The sequence below is a fragment of the Phascolarctos cinereus genome, unplaced genomic scaffold (assembly GCF_003287225.1).
Source record: "Phascolarctos cinereus isolate Bilbo 61053 unplaced genomic scaffold, phaCin_HiC Scaffold_1;HRSCAF=81, whole genome shotgun sequence".
Lineage (NCBI taxonomy): Eukaryota > Metazoa > Chordata > Mammalia > Diprotodontia > Phascolarctidae > Phascolarctos > Phascolarctos cinereus.
Genome location: NW_027555514.1, coordinates 41,864,708 through 41,886,665, shown reverse-complemented (window position 1 = coordinate 41,886,665; position 21,958 = coordinate 41,864,708). Strand labels below are relative to the sequence as shown.

The window sequence follows — 21,958 nt, the reverse complement described above, 5'->3', positions numbered from 1 at the left end:
GGACAAAAATAATCCAGTGACTTGGCTTCTGGTTGGTTGGGGACTGGTTAACAGAAGTTTTACTCTTGTGGAATATAGCAAGTATAGTAGACAGAGTGATGGATGAGTCAGGAAGATCAGAGTTCAAATCCCACCTCAGGCACATACTATCTATGTGACTCTGGGCAAGTCACTCACCCTTGATGTGCCTTAATTTCCACATCTCTAAGATGGGATATATAGCACCCACTTTGCAGGGTTACTGTGAGGATCAAATGAAATTACATATGTAAGGCTCTTTGCAAACCTGTAAGTACTGCCTAAAGGAGCTGTTATTATGGGGTGGCAGGGTTAAGGTGTGATTAGGGGATAGCAGCATGAGGAACTGGAAAGACCACTGTACTTGCCTGCAGGCAGAAGACCCAAGTCTCTATGTGACTTTGGCCAACTCAAGTGACCCCTGTGGTTCTCAGCTTCCTCATCTGTCAGATGAGAGGGATGACTTCTTACATCTTTTCCAAATCAAACTTTTTTATGATTCAATGGGAGGGGACAAGGCAAAGTGGTCACAGCTACTATTTCTTGTGGGGTAGCTGAGAGTGCATGGAGTTAAGAGCCACGGAACCTGGGTTCCTCTCTAGGCTCTGCAACATGAACAACACGATGGAGGACTAACCAATTTCTTCAGACTCCAGTTACTTAAGAAGGCCTCCCAAAGGAGGAATTATGTGCTTGAGGAAGGGGGATCACAGCTGTTCCCGCAGGAGGAGAAAGCAAGAAGCCCAATAAGGCAATGGCCTTATTAATTAACACTACAGAATGCTAATTTTTAGAATTCACTCAGCACTTCCCTGTCCCTAACAGCCTCCTTGCTCTGGCACAGGGCACAAAACAACCCATGGGCTGCTGCTTTTGTACTCACTCGGGGGTTTTCTTCTTGATGCAATCTCTGCTGTAATCCACTGCCCCCATTCTCCTCCATCACTCTGTGGCAACAGCCAGAGGACCTCAACTCTTCCCAGCCACGTGGGGAGGGAGAGAGCGCACTTTGCCTGGACAAGCTCCTAGGTGAGAGAACCCCAAAGTGGCAGAAACTCTGCCCTGAACATCCATTCTGCTCTCTCCTCAACCTTAAAAAGGGGACGCAGTCCACTAAGAAAACTAAAGACCACGGGGACACACCAGGCCTGAAGGAAAGAGCACCGGCATCTGGCTGGACCCAGTCCTGCCTGCCCTGAAGGCACTTGGGGGAAGGTCTGAGCCTAGTGAAAAGAAACTCCCCAATGTAGGAGGAGGCCGAGACAGTTTGGAGGTTCATCCCTGGGGGTAAACCTAACATTAAAAGGGAAGAAGTCAGAAAGTTAGTGACAGGGAAATCAATGAAAAACAGACAAAGCTATCAAATATTTCAGGAGGGAGAAAATTCAAAATGAGCAGATAAATTAATAAGGGAGATACTAAAATTAGCAGATGAACATCAAGACACTTAGGAGATTGTGAATGTCTCTAAATAAATATTGTCACACAAGGGAAATTGAGCCAACACTGATAAAACACAGAACCCTGTGGACTCCCAAGAGAGCATGGAACTACAGTAGGATGTTCCAGAATGGTTCAAGTGGGAAATCAGAAGTTTGAGAGAAGCAAGAAGGCAACAAAAGGCAGAATTTATGACTTACACCGCAGAAATAATTAGCAGAAGAGAAAAACTTGAATCCACAGGGGTAAGTCTCTCCCAGATGCAAAAGAGAGAACAGATTGGGAATACAAAGATTCCGAAGTGAAGGACGGTCTAGAAGAAGAAAGGCAAAAACAATAAAAGAACATATGATGTCTATGCAAGCAAAACACACTGACCCTGAAGATATGACACACAGAGACAACTTAAGGCCTTGGGATCATAGGGCTCCCATCAGAACACGACAAGTAAAAAGATGTGACCACCTTCGTGCAAAAAATCATGCAGGAAAACTACTCCGAATTTCTGAATACAGAAGGCAAAACACCAAAAGAATGTACACATCTCCTCCAGAAAACAAAGACACTATGCTTCAAATTGGTTAATTTAATCATTTTAATGGCAAAAAATAACTTTGCAAGCAACCAGGAGAAAGACCTTCAGATACAAAGGAAAAGATCACAGTAACACAAAGACCATTCTGCACCCACAGATGGAAACACTAGCATATTCTGAAAAAAAAGCTTAAGATGTAATCCAAAACAGCACAACCCGCAAACATGAACCCGATCATCTCTGAAGAAAGATGGCCGTTCACTGCTGCAAACCGAGGCTCTGCTACTTATCACCTACACTACCAGGGTTGTTGTGGTTGCTGTGGCTTGTCCTCCGCTCTCAGAGAGGATCATCATCAGGAAGACGACACCATAGCTTGCAAGTGACTTGGGCGGTGCCAAGTCACCAGCCTCACTTTCCCCTCTGGAGCCATCTGAGTCAAGTGGCCAGACAGAGATCAGGATGACAACTGGATTCTACTCCCCTTGGAGAGCATCGACCCTAATTCAGGCCAATTCACTCTGCTGAGCTAGAAGGGATCTAGGTCATCCTGGCCAGCTCCTCACTTTACAGATGGAGAAACAGGCCCAGAGAGGCTGCCTTGTCTGTCGATCTTAAACCTTGATTCCACGTCACCAACTGCCTACTGGACATCTCCCATTCAATGGGCCCAAATCAGAACTCATCATCCTCTCTCCTAATCAGCCCCAACCTGAAAACTGCTGTATTAGAATCTCAGAGACATAGGTTAAAGTTGTAACCGTCGTCTTAAATGTCATCTAGGCCAATCCTTCTCCTTTTACAAAGAACGAGAACGTTAAATGACCTGCCCAAAGATCTAAAGTAGTACTAAGTAGGAAAGCCAGGATTTGAACCCAAGTCCTCTTACTCCAAATCTAGAATCACTGTACCAGTCAGTCTTCTTCCCTCACATCCTTCTAGTCATCCAGGTTTGAAATCTTAAGAGTCAACTTTAACTTTTCCCTCTTCTTCATCCTCCCTCCCCGCCAACTCCCAGCACATCTAATCAGTTACTAAGTCTTATCAACTCAGCCTCCGCAAGTGACCTCCCAGGCATTCCTTCTGTCCACTTATACTGCGGCAGCTACTGACTCAGCCTCCTAATTGGACCCTCAGCTTCTCATCTTTCCCTTCTTTAATTCATCTTTGATTCTGCTGCCAAAATACTCTTTCTACAGCAAAACTCTGACTATGTGCCCCCACCTCTCAGGAGTTTTTGGTGGGCCATTATGGGATCACAGGCATAGAGATGGGAAAGACCTCACTTATAGGGAAGGAAGTGAGACCCAAGGAGCTTAGGCACCAGCTCAAGGAATTCGAACCCAGGCCCTCTGATCCCAAACGCATTATTCTCCCCACTGTGCCCTCATCTCCTCTAAATAAAATGCAAGCTCCTCAGCTGGACGCTTTACAATCTAGCTCCCACTGACCTTTCCAGGACTATCATACATTACTGCCATTCCTGAGTTCCTATAAATAATTATTGTTCAGTCACTTACTCAGTCGTATCTGATCCTCTGTGACCCCATTTGGGGTTTTCTTGGCAAAGATACTGAAATGACTTGCCATTTCCTTCTCTGGTGCATTGTACAGATGAGGAAATGGAGGCAAACAGCGTTAAGTGACTCACCCAGGGTCACACAGCTAGCAGGTGTCTGAGGCTAGATTTGAATTCAGGAAGATGAGTCTTCCTGACTCCAGGCTCAGAGCTCTGTACACTATGGCACCACCCAGCCGTCCAAATGCCAAATCACTGTTTCTTAAACCCAGCCCTCTATTTTCCACCTGTGCCTTTGCAGAGGATGTCCCCATGGCTCCTCTCCACATCTCAGAATCCCTAGCTTCCTCTGGCTTTAGCATCCCTAGCTGTGGGTGCTCTTTCCCTCCTCCAATGATCATATATATGCTGATCTTTTTGCCTCTAACTCCCTTTCCCTCCCCTTCTCTGCCTCTCAGCTTCCCACAGACCCAGCTCAAATCCCACCTTCTGCAGGAAGTCTTTCCTGCCACTCCATCTCTTGCTAATGCCCCCCCCTCTGAGCCTACCCACCATTTTCATCCTACATATCTAGCACCTATCTACAGTTATTTACAGGTTTTCCACCCATCAGATTTTGAGCTTTTTGAGGGCAGGGACTATGTCGTTGCCTTTCTTTCTGTCCCTAGCACATAAATGGTTCATAAACGCTTATCAACTGACATTTTCACATACTTTCTGTGGTTTCACCAGCCATGCTGTGAAGCAGGTATAGCTATTATCATCACTTACTCTACTCTTTACCAAGACCACTCTACTATTTTACAGCTGAGGAAATTGAGGTTCAAAAAGGGTTAACTGACTTGGGCAGGGAGCCAGAGACTCAGTCCTGATTAAGTCTGGTTTATCTGGATCCAGATTGGTTGGGGGCAGACAAGTGGGAGGGGCAAGTGCCTTCAAGCTCCATGGCCAACCCAAGGCTTCTGGCATAAAAGGAAACCTGCCAGAAGTCAAGAGAGACCACATCGACCGAGGTGCACACGCGCCATGAGCTCGTCTCTGATGACGAACTAACTGAGCACTGGCACCAAGGGAGATTCTGGTGAGTTACTTTTTCCTGTTTCTACAGCAATGAAGTGGGATGGAAAGGGAGGGGCAATCTCCTTGTCTTTCCTCTCATTGTGGAGGTTCTTCTTTATTCCTTTCTGCCTCTCTTTTTCTGAATGCTCTATAATCACTCATAATTTAATAGGAATTTAATAGTCCTCAATGAACTGAACATTCTAATGGAGGCAAAAAGTTGTGGTACAATAAATATGTAAACAGATTAAGTTATAATGAGATAATCTGAGGAGAGAGAAAGCATTAACTAGGGTGGGTGGGGTCAATCTGCAGGTCCAAGAACTTGTTTTTTAAAAAAAAATTTTGAGAATTATACTTCAGGATAATTGGCCTCCTTTGTAATCTTGTGATTTCTTTTTATGCAGTTAAAAATACTACCCTTCAAAGAGGTCCATAGGCTTCACTAGACTCCCAAAGAGATTTACTTTACACAGAAAAGGTTAAGCACTCCTGAGCTGGGGATGTCAAGAACAGTGTCACATAAAAGAATAGCCCCTGGGTTGACTCTTGAAGGATTAAAGATTTTGACAGGTGGAGATGAAGGGGCAGTTTATTCTAGTTATGGGAGGCAGCTTATGCCAAGGCATGGAGGAAGGACACAGAAAGAGCTGATAAATTTAACCAGTACCGGCAAGGAAAAGAGGAGACCACGGTAAGATTGGAATAAGCACCATTCTTAAACTTGGTCATTTTACTATGATTTTCTAAGACATCAATCATAATTGGAAGGTCTTTCTGATTACTGAGCTGAAGCAATGAATTTTTTGGATCAACTTCTCAGGTGAAGCAGGTACATGTACAAACTTGAGGGAAAGATGGGGGGAAGTCAGTGATGGATCTGCACAGGACAATTAGAATGACTACGAAGTAAGGGTGAATCCAAAGGGTGCCAGTGTATGGAAAGATTTAATCATCAAATTAAAGAAAACTCTGCAAGAGTGAATTAAACGACAACAGTGTCCTAAATTCTGCTTTTAGAAGGCAGCCCAGGCCATCACTACTGAAAGAAGGAAAATCAATGCTGTGTTCCTTTATGAAACAACATACACTAGACCATGTCATTTGGCACTACAAAAGGCTACTTGTGACTAAGAAAAAGAGAGACACATAGCCTGACTCAGTCCTTCTGTTATTAAACATTTCATATTCTTTTGCCAATGAGTTGTGCTGTTACAGCACAGCTGAACATAAAATATTAAAGACAAGGTTCTTCCCATAATAGAGAAAGCTCCCCAGTAGCACTAATGAAAATAGCTTGCTTTCATATGACACTTCATGGTTCTGTACGTGATCTCACCTAACACTCCCCCAAACTGTGGGGCATGGATAGGGAAAGTGCTATCATATCTTCTTTCTCTTTCTCTCTTTTTCTTTCTTACCTTCTTTCCTCCTTTTTTCTCTTTCCTTTTTCCTTCTCTTTCCTTCTTTCTCTCATTTTTTCTCTTTCTTTCTTTCTCTTTTGTTCTTTTCTTCCTTTCTTTCAGAGAGGGGAAAACTGAGTCTTAAGAGGGGCAAAGTGATGTGACCATGGTCACACAGCTATAAGAGGCAAAGCTACAACTCAAACTCAGGTCTTTGGACTCCAGATACGGTGGTAAGAACTGGGCGTGGAATCAGAGGCTTTGGTGACTATGGGTACATCACATCGCTAAGCCTCAGTTTCCTAGTCTGGAAAATGGGAATAATTGTATTGATAGTACTGACTTCTCCTGGGCTATCATGAGGAAAGTACTTGGAAAATTGGAAAGTATCATAAAAATGTAAGCAGTTGGAATTGTTCCTCCACAGCCATCTCACTAAGTGCCTGGTACACATTAGGAGTTTAATAAAGGCTGCTTGTTTGATTGATTGAAATTTAGGGCTTAAAATACCAGATACTGTGTCCGGTCAGCACAGAATCTCAAGAATTAATACAAATCAAAAGCAACAGCAGAGTAGATGGCAAGGAGGTGTGGCTTACAAAGCCCTCGTCAGCCAGCCAACAGTTTGAGAAACCCATCAATTTCGAGAAAACTGATCAATATTTGGAGAGAAGCTGAGACACAGATACTGGCTACTCTAAGGATCCTATTGGATAGAATGGAAAGAGCCCTGAGTTAGGAGTTGGGAAACATAGGTTTCAGTCACTAAAATCAGTTTGATTCTGGGCAAACCAAATGCCTGTTCTGGATCCCCGTTTTTGCGTCTGACCCCTTGGGCACTTTTTGGCTCTAAATCCCACAACGCTCGGATCCAAACACCAAAAGGGCACCCCACAAAATGGGTCCTCACTTGCTGCACTTACTACAGCAGTTCACCAGAACAAGAGCTGTCCGTGGTGCAGGAAGGTGCCATCGCTACTACTGGACTCTTCCTTGCCAGAACATTCAGAATCGACAGATTTTGCACAAAGCTACAATTATACAACAAGCATGCGTGAAAGAAAAGGGGAAGTAAGGAATAAGCATGTTGAGGGCCTACTTCGTGCCAGGCATTGTGCTAATCATTTTACAAATATCACCTCACAATGAACTGGGAGGTGGGTACCTCTGTGCCCCAGTGCCCACATCTATAATTTGAACCCTTAATTCTACTTAATTACCCTCAAATTAAATCAAATATACCCTTAATTCCATTTAAAAAAACAAACACTTTCAACAATATTACAGATGAGGAGACTGAAATAGACAGAGGTTAAGTGTCTTGCCCAGGGTCACATAGCTAATAAGTGGCTGAGGCTGAATCAGAATTCAGGGCTTCCTGACTTCAATCCCAGTACTCTAGAGAGGAATTAGGAAGCCAGAACGTAGGAAGAGCTCTAGGCAAAATGGTAAAGTGGGCAACATCTGGTCTTTGATGTCCTCCCACCACCCCTTTCACTGCCTTCTAGTCCCCCTCCCATCCCAAAGGCCTATTCTGGGTCCCATTTCCATAGTACCATATAATCTGTTACATAGATCCCAGCGCTTAGCACAGTACCTAGCACAAATCAGATGCTTAATGAATGTTTATCAATTGACTGATAAATCCTCTCAACTTTGGGTTGATAAAGGCTTATGGTATCACCCCTGGGAATATTTCAGTTTAAAAAGAGGAAGCTTGAAGACAAAAATCTTCAAGATCTAAGAATTCAGTCTCTAATGGTGGAATTCCAGGTACTATGTCAGATAACATGGGTGACACTTTGGGTTGGGGGGAATCCTAACACCCCTCAAATCATATCAGACGGGTGTTCTCATCTTCACTCAGCTGTTGGGCATTTTGTGACCATGAGTACCTCTGTGCCCCAGTGCCCACATCTATAATTTGAACCCTTAATTCTACTTAATTACCCTCAAATTAAATCAAATATACCCTTCATTCCATTTAAAAAAACGAACACTTTCAACAATATTCATGAATTCTCTTCAAACTATAAAGTTTGTATTGGGCCTGCCCACATTTGTCAGAGCTAATATAGAATGCCTCTGAACTATGAATTTGGGGTAGAAAGGTCAAGTGAACAGAGATATTCGAGCAGCAGCACGTCTGCCACAAACGTTCTCATATGATGGGCTGAGCCCATGCTAACTGGTGAATTTAGAGCACCGGAAGCAGAATAAATCAAATGAGATAAAAGCTCACAAAATCTTCATTTGAAAAGGCTGTGACTGAGTGGCTTCATACACGTTATGGAGACCGAGTATCTGGGTGATGACGATGAATCCACAGCCCCCATTTGGCTTTTCGGTCTTGGACAGGACGTAGGATAATGAACACAACAGAATTTCTGGGAGATGGGTGGGGGATGGGAATTGTGTTGCTCCAAGATATAGGAGGAAAATTCTTGTCTAATTTCAGGTGTTGCTAAAAAGAAAGACATGGAAGAGTATGAATACAATCCCGATGTTTGGAAATCATTAGAGAATATCAGCAAGGAGGAGCATGAGAATTTCCTGAAGTTCAGCAAGATCTTCCTGCCCATCACATACTTGCTGGTGTTTTCCTTTGGATTGGTGGGGAACTGTCTGGTGCTGGCAGTCTACATTTTTTGCCAGAAGGCCAAGAGTCTGACTGACCAATTTCTTCTGAACTTACCCATAGCTGACTTGCTGTTTATCTGTACTCTGCCGTTCTGGGCTTACGCCACCATTCATGAGTGGGTCTTTGGGCAAGTCATGTGCAAGGTGGTCCTGGGGATGTACACCTTAAATTTCTACACATCCATGCTGTTCCTCACCTGCATCACCATTGACCGGTTTATTGCAGTAGTTCAGGCCACCAAGACCCACAACTGTCAAGCCAAAAGGATGACTATGAGAAAGATTATCTATGTCACTGTGTGGGTACTCTCTCTATTGGTTGCCATCCCACAGTTCAAGTATGCCAGGGTTTCCCAAAATAACAAGCAAGTCTGTCATAATGAAGACGAAGAAATCTCTACTGTGGTCCTTACCATCCAAATGACAATTGGGTTCTTCCTGCCTCTAACAGCCATGATCATCTGCTACTCGGTCATTGTCAAGACCTTGATACATGCCAAAGGGTTCCAGAAGCACAAGTCTTTAAAGATTATCTTTTTAGTCGTGGCAGTGTTTGTCATGACCCAACTGCCTTTCAATCTCGTTAAGCTTATCCGCACCACGAATTGGGAGTATGACACAGACCCCCACTTCTACTATGCCTTCGTGATAACAGAGGCCATTGCTTACCTAAGGGCCTGCCTCAACCCTGTGCTGTATGCCTTTGTTGGGGTGAAATTCAGAAAGAACTTCTGGAAACTCATGAAGGCCCTCAAGTGCCCCTATGCTGCAGGGAAAATAAGCCAGTATCAGTCCAGCGATGACACCTCTAAAAGTTTCATTGCTTCCAATAACGCTCAGGCCACCAGCATGTACCAGCTGTAGCACACGGCCACGATTCAGATGCATCAACAAGTATCTGTTAAGTGCCTACTATGTGTGTGCCAGACGCCGTGCTGAATGCCATTATGTGAATTATTCTGGAAGCTTACGAGACAATGACTATATCTTGAATGGGATTCTTGCTTGTAAACTCTGGATTGTCACCAAGAAGTGAGTAAACACCATTTTGCTGGGTATCAAGGACACTTCTATTATAATAGACCTTGGGCCAACCTGATTCCTTTTTTGAACGTGAGCTGTTGCCCACACCTAAGCTCAGTGATCATAAAAACCAGAATATAGCAAGGATATTCCCCCAGCTCCATGTGCTTTGTGAACTGAGAAGCAATGGGTAAAATAAATGAACAGGTAAAACTATTAAAATCCCCCCAGCATCATTGCTTTCTTCAAGACCAGCCTTTGGGAACTGGATAAAACAGACAAAATGTCACCAGTAAAACTATGGACTCCATGGTTTAGGAGATGGCATGTAAAGCACAGACTATGAAAATGAAGAGTGGTCACGGCCTCTGGGAACTAAAGGAAACAGAGGATAACTAAGAGACATCAGATCACCTAAAAACAGACATCTTCTTGTCTCCCTTTATACGCTGCCCTTCCCAGCCCCCAGTTATTCCATTTCCGTGCTCCCAAGAGTCAGTCTGCTACAGGGAGGAGAGACCTCGGTTCTCTTAGCAATGGAGTGATGGGATCTAACAAATGTGGGGAGGTCCAAGGCCAACTTTGTAGTCCGAAGAGAATTCATACATATTGTTGAAAGTGTATTGTTTGCTTGTTTTTAAGTGGACTTAAGGGTAATTTGTGAACCTGCTATACTTCTTACACAGGAAATTAGATTACAAATGCTTATTCTAGGTATGTGAAAAGCATCTTTTCATTATTATGGCCAGATCATAATAAAGGGTTGTTTTGCTTTGTTTTGTAACTACAACTACTGATTTCTTTATAAATCTTTTATTCTTTATTTTTGCCCAGAGTGACTGAAACATCCTGGGAAAAGGCGATTTTTGGTTTTTTTCAAAGGCTTTGTCTCTCAGTCTTCAGGGGACTTAGATGCTACTGAAATTGAAGTTGTGCCTGGCTTAGGAAAATCACTCGGCTGCCATGATGTCAGACCCCCTGCATGTTACTGAATGAAATGAGGGCATTTGCTTAATCTTTAGAATGAGAAAACTGGCTGAAGTGTGTCTTTAAATAGCATATTTTAAACTTATTCATTAGATTATAAAAATATACATTTACTGGCTTATACACGTCTCAGTACGTAGGTATATTGATAAAATTCATATATAATCCTTTAAGGTTTGCAAAGCATTTTACAAATACCTCATTTTATCCTCACAACAGCCCTGCAAGATAGATGCTGTTACATTGTGTGATGACTGACTTTGTTAGACTTAGCCCTTCTCAGCAATGCAATGATCTAAGACAATTCCAAAAGACTCATGATGGAAAACGCTGTCCACATCCAGAGAAAGACACCAGATGGAGTCTGAATGCAGGTCAAAGCATACTATTTGTTCTTTCTTTTGTTGTTTTTGGTTTTTATTTCCCATTGTTTTTCCCTAACGTGGAAATACGCCTTAATATGATCATACATGTATAGCCTATATCAGACTGCATGTTGTCTTGAGGGGAGGGGGGGAAATTAAGAACTCAAAATCTTATAAAAGTGAATGCTGAAAACTAAAAATAAAAAAATAATAATTTTTTAAAAGATGCTGTTATTATCTCCATTTTACTGATGAGAGAACTGAGGCAAGTGGGGGGGGTCATGTGACTTAACCAGAGTCACACAGCCTATGTATATGTCATCGGTGAGAGGCACTAAAGACATCAACTGGTTGGTTGAAGAATTTAGATCAACTAGCGTATGACGTGTTTCCCTACTTTCCCACAATCCCAAATATTTCTTCCCGCCTCTTCAAACCTCTCTCAGTGATGGGAAAGGCCCATACATAGAGCCCTGCAAACATTTCCTGCCCCTACCCTCATCCCTCTTCATCAATAGGGGAAAAAGCAATTCAGCCATGTTTTCTTCACCTTTCCCATCCCCAATGGTTACTGAGCAGTACAGTCTAATCAAATCACGACGCCTGGTAGGACGGCACCATTTGTGCACAAGGGGCTCGGAGCAGCAGGCAGTTGGAAGAGTGCTGGACGGCTGGTTGGTAAGAGGGTGGGCTGCACTGGGAAAACAGACAGACAGGGCTGGCATTCTGCATAGGCAGAACAGGTGACTTCCTATGCCATTTTTCCAGTAACTATCAGAGAAGGATCCCCTGCTTCCCCTGGTGTCCGGCCTCCCCAACCCTGCAAAAACACCAACACAAACCTTCTCTACCTTTTTCCAGTGCCCAATAGGTCTTTAACAGAGGACAAAGCTTTTCATTCCACAGTGAAGGGGAAGAATTAAAATGTAGATACCCCTGGGAGAGGTAAAAATAACAAAGTGGCTAGAATTAGTGCCTATGAGTCAGAGGTCTTGTATATATCACAGTTTTCAAGTCCAAATTCCTTTGTGTGGCATTCAAGGCCTTCCACAATCTGGCACCGTCCTGCCTTTCTAGCCTGATCTCAGATGCTTTCCTACATTCTATGACCCTGCAGAACTGGACCGCTCCTTCCCTCCAGCATGCCCTCTGCTGTCTAGCTCCTCCACCTCTGGTCCTGTTGCTCCCCATGCCTGCAATGTCCTCCACTCCCTCTGCTCTGCCCCCCCTTAAAGCACACCCCCAGCGCCCCCTTTCCCATGAAGCGCCATCAGGAACAACCTTCCCCCTTGGACCTCACATAGAGCTTTGCTCTGCCGTCTCTACTGCCCTTATTCCATAATGCCACAGCTATTTATTGGTGCACCTTACCCCCTCTCCTGGAATAGAAGCTCCACCACTAGAGAGAATGGGTCTCATCTTAGCTCTCTACAGCCCAGCACCCAGTGAGGTACAGACCCTTAATAAGGGTTTGTTGACTTGACCTGAACTCAGCTGGAAAGTCTGGGAGCTAGAAGTACACAATGCGCCCCTGCAATGTGTCCCCCCAACAGACATGTGAGGGCTTGACTTCTAATCCAGACTGGTTGGAGGTAGCTGGTGGCACAGTGGACAAAGTGCTGCTCCTGGAGTCAGGAAGATGTGAGTTCAAATGCAGCCTCAGACACTGACTAGCTGGGTGACCCTTGGCGAACCGCTTAATCTCCGTGTGCCTCAGTTTCCTCAGCTGTAAAACAGAGGTAGTACCTTCCTTCTGGAGTTGTTGTAAGTTTAAAATGAGAAAATACTGTAAAGTGCTGAGCCCAGTGTTTGGCACACAGCAGATGCTTAATAATACCTTCCTCCCTTCCCTCTCTCCTTCCTTTCTCTTCTTCCTCTTCCTCCTTCCCTTCTCTTTCTTCCTCTCTTTCCCCCTTTTCTTCTTTTCCTTCCCTTTCTCCTTCCCTTCTTTCTCCCCCTCCCTTTCCTCCTGTTCAGGGTTATCCTGGCACCGTCTTCTTTTCTAACTAAGGGAGCCATCAGCACCACAGCCAGACTTCCTTCCCGCTCCTCGCTTTCTCCTCCCGTCACCAAGAGCTACCTGAAATGCCAAGCGTGACTGTTCTCTTTGCCCACACTGCGGTGAACACCACCAGACTGACGTGACTTTCAGAAACCTCACCACACTCACTCTATCCTGTTCTCATTTCTGAGGCATCAGGCAAACAGACACTGGAGAAAGAGGGCAGGGGAGGGGAGGGGAAGGGGAGCCCCAGCCCTCAGGAAGGATGAACCCCGTGGCAGAGGAGACGAGCCTGAGAGGCAGCTGGGGCAGGGCGCTCCCGGCACAGCTCTGCTCACTGTGCCTGGGGTTCAACCTGTGCCAAAGCTGAAGGGCCACAATTCTACATCACAAAAATCGGGGGGTTTGGTGCCCGCTGGCCGGGGGGATGGGGCGTCCAAATGACTGAAGTACACAAGCTCCCACCCCAAAAAGGCTCACAAGCACTTGCTCCTTCCCTTTCAGAATAGAAAGTCCTCCGTCCTCGGCCAGCTTTTCAACCCCTTCCCAGCCCAGTCCTTCCTACCTTTCTGATTTCCTTAGGTCTTATACCCCACCCACCCACGCACTGCAGCATCCAGGCCCTGGCTTATCTGTTGTCCTTTACATACCACACGCTACCTCCCGGGTCTGCATCCTTGCCCTGACTGTCCCCCACACCTGGAATGTCTTCCCCTCACAACTTTGCCTCTCTTCAAGAAAGGGAGGAAGAAAACAAGCATCCACTGCACACCTGCTATGTGCCAGACAGCATGCTGGGTGCTTTAAAAATATCCTCTCATTTGATTCTCACAGCCACTCTGGGAGGGAGGTGCTTTTAAGTGTCCCCATTTTGCAGATGAGGAAACTGAGGCAGACAGCGGTTAAGCGCCTCGCCCCAGGGTCCCACAGCTAGTAAGTGCTGAGGCTGGATTTGAACTCAGGTCTTCCCGATTCTAGGCCCAGAATTCTACCTGCTGCACCACCCAGCTGCCCCCAACTCGGCTGGCAGGAAGCCAGCTCCAAAAGCTTTCCCTCTGAGCTTACCTTCCCTCTACGGCACATACCTCCTCTGGACAAACGTACTTGCATGCTCTCTCTCCCACTTGACTGCGCTCCCACTCCTACAAGGCAGGGACAGGGATCAGGCCTTTCTTTGCTCCCCCCCCCCCAGTAAGAAATGCCTGTTGATCGACTGACTAAGACGGAAGTAGAGAGACAACGTGCTTCCTATTCCACACTGAAGATTATCCCGAGGGCTTGAAAGGGAATGAATTAGAATCCAAGCAAAAAGCCCTAAATCTGGAGCAAACCACCAAAGCCTAGATTCTTCTTATAGAAAACCTTATAAAATAAGCCTCAGTGTATGTATGCATGTACACACATATGTGCACATGTGTGTATAACACATGTGTATGTGTCACACGTATGTGCGCCTGTGTGTATATCTACAGCTTTATTGCTTAGACTATGGGCATGGGCTAATTCAAATTCTTGGAGCTGGTTTAAGCCAATCCAATGACATGAATCAGGTGTTTTCTTCCAGACTGGATACTCAAATTCATTCTCAGAGTGTGGCCCAAAAGCGCCAAAATTTTAGTGTTTCTTCCCCAACGCCCTGAAGGGCGCCACGGGCTTAGTCACTCCTTCATGGAATATGCATCCCACCCTCTGTCACCTGCATGTACCCACTCATATAGCCTGATGATAAGAGGACACTGCTTTACTGTTTCACGTGGTTTGGGATGCTCTTTTCATCTGAATCCAACGGCAGTGGTCAGGACCCTGGGGGATGGGGAGCCCAAGGAGGGTGCTCCTGGACAGCTACAGTCTCAGTCACTAAAATGAGAGGCTGCTTTCCAGTTTCTTAATGCCAAACCAGAGGTAAAAAGAGGAAGGTGTACGATGGCCCAGGTGTGATGACAATAAAAAATCACCACGTATTCATGTTGAGTTTTTTCCCTCTGATAGCTTACAGTGCTTTATGAACAAGATCTAATCAGTACTCTAGGCAGAGGTGGATCTAAAAAGGGGGCAGAGAACTTTACTGAGAAGGAAATGAGGCACAAGGAGATCAAAGGGCCTGCTCCAGATGATAAAACCAAGAAGACTAAGACTTGTGTTCACAGACTCCACTGAGGAGAGCTGTGGGGTGGGGATGGGCCACGGTTGGGGGTATGGCCTTGAAAGCACCTGGATGCTTCTTCCAACAAAAGAAGGAAGTCATTCTCAAGGCTGTCATCATTAGTGGTGACTGAAAACTTGGAGACTGATGCGTACATGGGCCTGGCCTCTCTTGGAGGCCTATGTACACTTCTGAGGTCAGTCCTATGCCCATCTTTCTGCCTTTCTTTGGAGGGGCATCCAGGGGCAGGGTGGGTCAAATCCTGCGGTGCAGACGTTACTGCAGGGGTACAGTCAGTGGGGACGTCCACGGAAAGAGGAGCTGAGTGGGTAATGTTCCTTAACAGGTAAGGAGAGGAGCAGGAAGAGGTTATAACCTTCTGGAGAGCAGAGCACAGATCTTATCTTGGTTATGTATCTGCAGCACAGTGTCATGTCAGTAGAATGTATCTACTCCTCCCCCTCCCCCCAAAAAAGTTAATTCCCTATACCCACCTTGGGGTGAGCCTTGTGGAACTCAGCAGAGCTGAATCTTAGACAACATACATAGACTCTGTTACCAGTCCCCTCCCAACTCAGTCTTTCCAGACCGGTAGGACCTGCCATATGGGCCGCTAGGTGGCGCAACGCTGGTGCATCCCTCAGTCCTGGGGTCAGGAGGACCCGATTTCAAATCCAGCCTCAGACACTTACTAGCTATGTGACTCTGAGCAAGTCACTTCCCCTTTTTTGCCTCAGTTTCCTCATCTGTAAAATGATCTGGTGAAGAACATGGCAAATCACTCCAGTATCTTTGCCAAGAAAACCGCAAATGGGGTCATGAAGAGTTGGCTGAAATGACGGAAAAACAACATAGGATCTGCCATGCTTGCAATCTCTACCATTCCACCCCAGCCCCCATCTCCCTCCTTAGCCTTTGAGAACCCAGAGTCATCTTCACCCCATGAGAAAGAACCAAAGGAACACTCAATTGGAGTCAGAACTTAATGTCTGCCAACCTGTGTAAATGTTGGGAAAGGGATCTTGGCACAATCAAATCTTTTCAACGGCATCAATAAAACTTAAAAATAAAGGATGGCTCAATTTTTTCTGGCACAGAGAAGACACTTAAAAAATGCTTGGTGAATTGACTTGAATTTTTGAAAACTACTTCCAGACTAGTCTCAGAACACTATTTCTAATTCAACCTGACCCCTCCTCATGTCCATTCCCACAGCTGAAGAAGTTTTTAATTCATCCCAACAACTTTACTTTGTCTCTTTGGTCTGGTTATGCAGTCCCTAAATATGCAAAAACTCTTATAAAGCTCTACTTGATTACACTCGCCGCCACATTTCCCTAGCGAATTTTGGTTCAAGTCTTTAAAGAGGAAAAAAAAAACACTCTAGGAGGATGGCCCACACTTTATGTCAGCCGCTCACTGAAAACAGAAAACAGGCATTTATCCAATTTGGAGACTGCTTTATAACAAGACATTTAGGAGAGTTTGCTGGAAAACAGGTGAACTTCTGAAACTGCCTTTGGTCCTGAAAGCGGTCTCTCCTGGTTCCGCCTTGGATGAAAGTGGTAATCATAGCAGCACTTTCCTTTCCCTTGAATGGTTCCCATTTCTAGTAAGCAACTACGTGTTTTTATCAGTGGTCAAAGACTTTGTTCCTTTAGAACACTGGGAGGTGTTCTAAATTACATTAAATTAAGCTAAGCACATTTCTTATGGCCCTTGTGATTTGTTTCACGGAGGTTCCTTCTCTGTTAATGCCATTTCTGGGACCAGCCAAGCAGCTCTCATAACCAAGAATGTGCCCCTGCCTGCTTGAAGATTCTGCTGGAAATAACAGCTCATATTTCACTGGAGCTCAAAGGGTTTTATACTTATCCTCCTCACAAGAACCCTGTGAAGTTGGGAGTACAAATATCATTGCCCTCATTTTATATATCAGGAAATAGGTTTGGAGGACAGAAAGGCCTTGCACATGGACACATGGCTAGCAGGTGTCAGAGGCAGGATTTAATCCAGGTCTCCTCAGACTCCTTATCTAGTATGACATCAACCCTTTGTAAGACAGGGGAATACAAAATGTGAAATGCAATTTATCGCGGCCTCACTATATTGTCAACCAAGTATTTAGTATCAGCAAGTGATTACTGATCATCTCTAAGCATTATGAGACACAATAGTGCCTGCCCCCAAAGAGCTTACCATTCAGTTTAGGAGAAATGAAATAAATAGGTAAATTAACTAATAATAAAAGACACTGGAGGATTAGCAGCAAGACGGGCCACGCAGCAACATGGGCTACAGGGCTTCCGAGGAGGGCTGGGAGGATCTGACCTCAGCGGGTGGCTGAGCAGGCCCTCCGAAGGCAGAGAGGACGAAGGAGGGAGAAATGAGAGGAGGCCACGTCGCAGAAGCAGCAACGAACAAAGAGAGAGGAAGACTCAGACGGGTCTCCAGCTGCACCAGTGACATGGATGCGTGATATGTACGAAATGTATTCAGAGCCTCAGCATAAACACCCAAAAGGTGCATCCAAGTCTACGTCGACGCATGACACGAAAATGATGGAATTCTAACTTTAAAAAAGAAAATCCTTTACCACCGGGAAAATAGGTCAAACAAGATGGCTTACAAAGGAAGGAGACTCTGAAATAGCCCATCTTGTGCATCTTCTGAACCACACACACTTCTTGGCGGAAGCTATATTTAGATCAGCTTGCTAACGAGGTGGCAGCAAACAGAGGGGGGGGTCACCTAGGCTCCCAAACATGCAAAACAAGCAAAACTGATTTGCTGCCTTCATGGCTCTACAGCATAAGAACTGGTGGAGTTTTTATGGCATTTTCCTGCAGGAGGCACCTGATATGGATTAGAAATCTAGCCCATGCTCAAGTATTTTTTGGAAATCTTGTTAGGAAAAACCAAGGATCAAAAAGACCTGGTGCTGAAAGGCGAACTTGGTTATTATTGCAATATAAATACCACTGCAATATAAACTTAGGGGAACCAGCAGGAGCCGCTGGTGGCTCTTCCTGCCTCAAGGCTCTGTAATCCATTCAGCCACCAAAGTGGCTTCCCTAAAAGCTCGCTCCCCTTCTCAATAAACCCCAGGGGCTCCCTATCGCTTCCCGGATCAAATATAAAACCTTCGCTTTTCTTTCAAAGCTCTTCACAACGGGACCTTTCTCCGCCTTTCCAGTCTAGTTTTCTTACACATTCTCCCCTCCCTGTCCTTGGTGACTTCACAGGTGACTTGCCATCTCCTGACTCCGGACATTTTCCCGGGCTGTGCCCCATGCTTGGAACGCCCTCCCTCCTCATCTCTGCCTCCTGGCTTCCTTCAGGTCACAGTTAAAATCCCACTTTGTGCAAGAAGCCCTTCCTGCTTCTGCTGAAGCTTAGTGGCTTCCCTGAGATCAGAGCCAATTTATCCTGTCTCTATCTTGTTCGGACAGAGTTATCTTCATGTTGTCTCCCCCCTCAGATGTTAAGCTCCTCGAGGGCAGGGACTGTTTCTGCTTTTCTTTGCATCCCCAGCACCTGGCACAATACCCAGCACACAGAAGGCCCTCTGTAAATGTCTGCTTACTTGTTGTTGGGTATTTTCCCCATCCTGATGGCCCTTATGAAGCTACAGTTACAGTCCCTGGCCTTGCTTCCGCTCTAGTAGGACCAGGGAGAATTCCTCTCTGAGTTCTCTAATAAACATGGATGGAACCTAGACTTCAATGAGTTCGATTTCCTCCTTTTACAGATGAGGAAACTAAGGCAGTGAGAGCCACTAGACCATCCCACCTCTCAGTCATGTTAGCAATCCCCATCATGACCCCAGGAGAGCACCCCACAGCTCTGTCCTGAGTCCTCTTCTCTCTCCCCATTCTTGTGGCAATCTCATCAGCTTCCACCATCTCAGTGCAGATGACTCTGACCATCAATACCACGTCACCACCACCTCCGCCTGATAGGTGCCTCAAACCCAACATGTTCAAAATGAAGCAATGATCTTCCCCATTTACCTCATCTCTACTCAAAACTGCCCTAATTCTGCGGAGGGCACAAGCCCTTTTCAATCCCGGTACCAGAGTCAACCTTGACCCTTCCTTCTCCCACATCCCCTCTATCTGCCTGCCCAGTCTTGTTGTGGGGGTGGCAGCAACACTTTCTGTCTGTTTCCTTCTTTCGACTCATTCAGCTGTCTCCTTGGTTCACAACCTCATCAACATTTGTCTGGACTATTCTAACAGCCTCTCACTCTCTCTCTCTCTTTTTTTTTTTAGCTTTTTGGTGAGGCAATTGGAGTTAAATGACTTGCCCAGAGTCACACAGCTGGTAAGTGTCAAGTGTTTGCAGGCAGATTTGAACTCAGGACCTCCTGAGTTTTATCCACTATACCACCTAGCTGCCCCCTTTAATAGCCTCTTAATTGATCTTTTCTCCCTCCGATCCATTTCCCAGGCATTATATAATTGATGTTACCCCCAACTCTCAAATACCCTCAGTGGCTTCCTTCTACTTCTAGGATAATAAAATACAAATCTGTCAGCCTGGCATCTGAAACCTATAATCTAAATCCAATTTAACTTTCTTTCATACTACTCCCCTTCAGGAACTTTGTGTACAGGACAAACTGGTCAGTTACAACTCCACATTCACTCTCTCTGCATTTGCAAAGATAACATCTCTACCTATTATAATCTTTAGCTTTGTTAAAGGCTCAGCTTATAATCCACCTAAAATGTGAGGATCTCCTCGATTTCCACCCCTTCACCAGTGAGTGTGAATCCCTTTCTCAATATGCCTAGTGTTGTCTGTTTCTGCACTGAATCCCCCCAATGGAATATAAACTTCTTGAGGGCAAGAAATGCTTTGTTTATGTCTTTCTCTCTCCATACCTTGCACTGTGACTTGCACAAGGTAGTTGGTTAATAAATAAATACTTGTTGAAATGAATTATAAGAGGGCTTCCTAGGTGGTTATTTTTGAGGTGGAGCTGGTTACAGAAAGAGTAGCTAACAGCTGTTGTTCTGCCATTCTGGTCTCTTGCCAAGAGGACATTTCCTACGAGGAAGGAAACTGGGTCAGGGCACTTCGTAGGGGGTTGTGGGTAGATGCCTCAGACAGGGCCTCTTCTCTGAAGGCAGTCAAATCAATGTCTGGGTGGACATGTGTTGGAGCAGAATCAACCAATCAACCCATGAAACAGGCATGTGTTAAGCACCTACTCTGTGCCAGGTGTAACTCCTTAAAGGCCTCTTCTTTGAGTCACACCTACAGAGTGACAATGGCCAGCCACCCTCCACTTTGCTTCCCTGGCTCAGTGTCAATAGGCTCACACTTAACAGGAAGGCAATAGAGGGGTCAAGGCATGTTTTACTCACTGTTCAGCCACGCTTTGGTCGAGCGAATCCGTTTCAGGGGGTGTTTCGGGGAGGGAGCCAGATTCCTGTATCTGGCACAATTCCTCATCGGTGATGATATCAAACACAGCATCGTCGGGGGGTCGAAAGTCTGGAGGTGCCGCTGCATCGCCGCCGTAACCGCCGTAGGTGAGAATGAGAAGAAACACACGGACCATTAAAGACAGCATGAGAAGGCTGCCCTTCTCACCTCCACCTGGGCATACCTTGGAGGAAGCTAGCACTGGAAATGGTGCACGGAAAGCAGCAGGACTTGGCACGGGCACATATGTACACACACATACATACATATGGAGCGAGATATAAAGATGTTTAGAGAGAAACATTGATGCGAGGTGGCACCATAGTGCACACAGTGCTGACTCATCTCTCTGAGTTCAAGTCTGGCCTCAGAAACAGAAAACTCTGCCTTTTGTACCTCTGAGGGTCCATGGCCTAAAAGATCCTGGATGAAGACTCAGGCCTTCTCAGCACACGTCAAGAGGACCTCCACAAATGCAGAACAAACCCTCCTGTACTCACGTTTCCAGCAGAAATTCTTGGGTGAGTTCCAAGCACAAACAACAATCTGTTTACCAGTCAAAATGAGCAGTGACTGCACTTTTGCCCGTGTCCCTCGTGCCTCTGACTGTGTAAACTGGTTAGTAAGATAACAGTGAAGCTGATGTGCTGATGTCAACCCACCTGCAGGCCCTGGGCCTGGGAAACACCAGGACAGGTCTGAAAGAAACTAGGTGAGGAGAAACCAGGAGGCAGGGGAAGTGAGAAAGAAAAACAAGCCCCAGGACACTGGTCGGTAAGAATAATTCCTGTGTAAATAGCGCTTTGTGGTTTACAAAGCATGAGGCTCACCACAATCCTGTAGGGCAGGAGATATAACCCAAATCCTCATTTTATAGATGAGGAAGATAAGCAGAGAGAGATTAAATGACCCACACGTGGCCATGTGGTGAGGCAGAAGAGCTCTGCCCTCTGACCCCAGGCCTGTCCTGACCTTCCCACACCACCACTCAGCCTCTAATCTTCAGACTCAGCCTGCTCTGGGCCAACAGATAGGGCATCACTGTGGTTCCTCCCCATCAAAGTATGAAGGGTGAGGGGAATACTGGGGTCACTTTTTTTTTTAAAATTGCGGGTGATAAGGATATGGTCTCCAGATCAGGAGGCCGATTCCACTGCCAATCTTTGCTCCTTGCTTCTCTGACCTAGCCAATCTCTTGCTGAATAATGAATGGGAGCAAACCTCGAGAAACAAGGGAAAAAAGAAATGAGACCTCTCGACCAGCTTCATAAGGAACAATTACTTTTCCATTTGAGTTTGGGAGGAGCAAAAGAGAGGCCAAGGAAGGGAAAGAAAAGCATGCAAACCACTACATAAATACACAAACCACACCTCTCTCTACTTGGTAT

At 45.5% G+C, this 21,958-nt stretch overlaps 2 protein-coding genes across 6 annotated transcripts in view; one reads left to right on the top strand and one right to left on the bottom strand.

The window, feature by feature from the left end:
• FYCO1 (FYVE and coiled-coil domain autophagy adaptor 1) overlaps nt 1–21,958 on the bottom strand; it is a 110,897-nt gene that overhangs the window by 31,342 nt on the left and 57,597 nt on the right. For 4 of the 5 annotated variants that reach the window (XM_078151646.1, XM_020987317.1, XM_020987319.2 and 1 more), the window contains exon 14: nt 20,510–20,651. In XM_078151646.1, the coding sequence (XP_078007772.1) occupies nt 20,510–20,651 (142 nt within the window). Of the gene's footprint in view, nt 1–8,205; nt 8,439–20,509; nt 20,652–21,958 lie in introns of those variants that run through there. The other variant, XM_020987320.2, reaches the window with a different exon arrangement.
• On the top strand, nt 4,491–11,213 carry CXCR6 (C-X-C motif chemokine receptor 6). Its single transcript, XM_020987321.2, has 2 exons — nt 4,491–4,593; nt 8,433–11,213. Exon 2 carries the CDS (start codon nt 8,453–8,455, stop codon nt 9,476–9,478), a length of 1,026 nt encoding a protein of 341 aa, XP_020842980.1. The 5' UTR covers nt 4,491–4,593; nt 8,433–8,452; the 3' UTR covers nt 9,479–11,213.

What these genes read in the sequence shown, in the direction of transcription:
- CXCR6 (XM_020987321.2), top strand. Translation starts at nt 8,453, where the DNA reads ATGGAAGAGTATGAATACAATCCCGATGTTTGGAAATCATTAGAGAAT.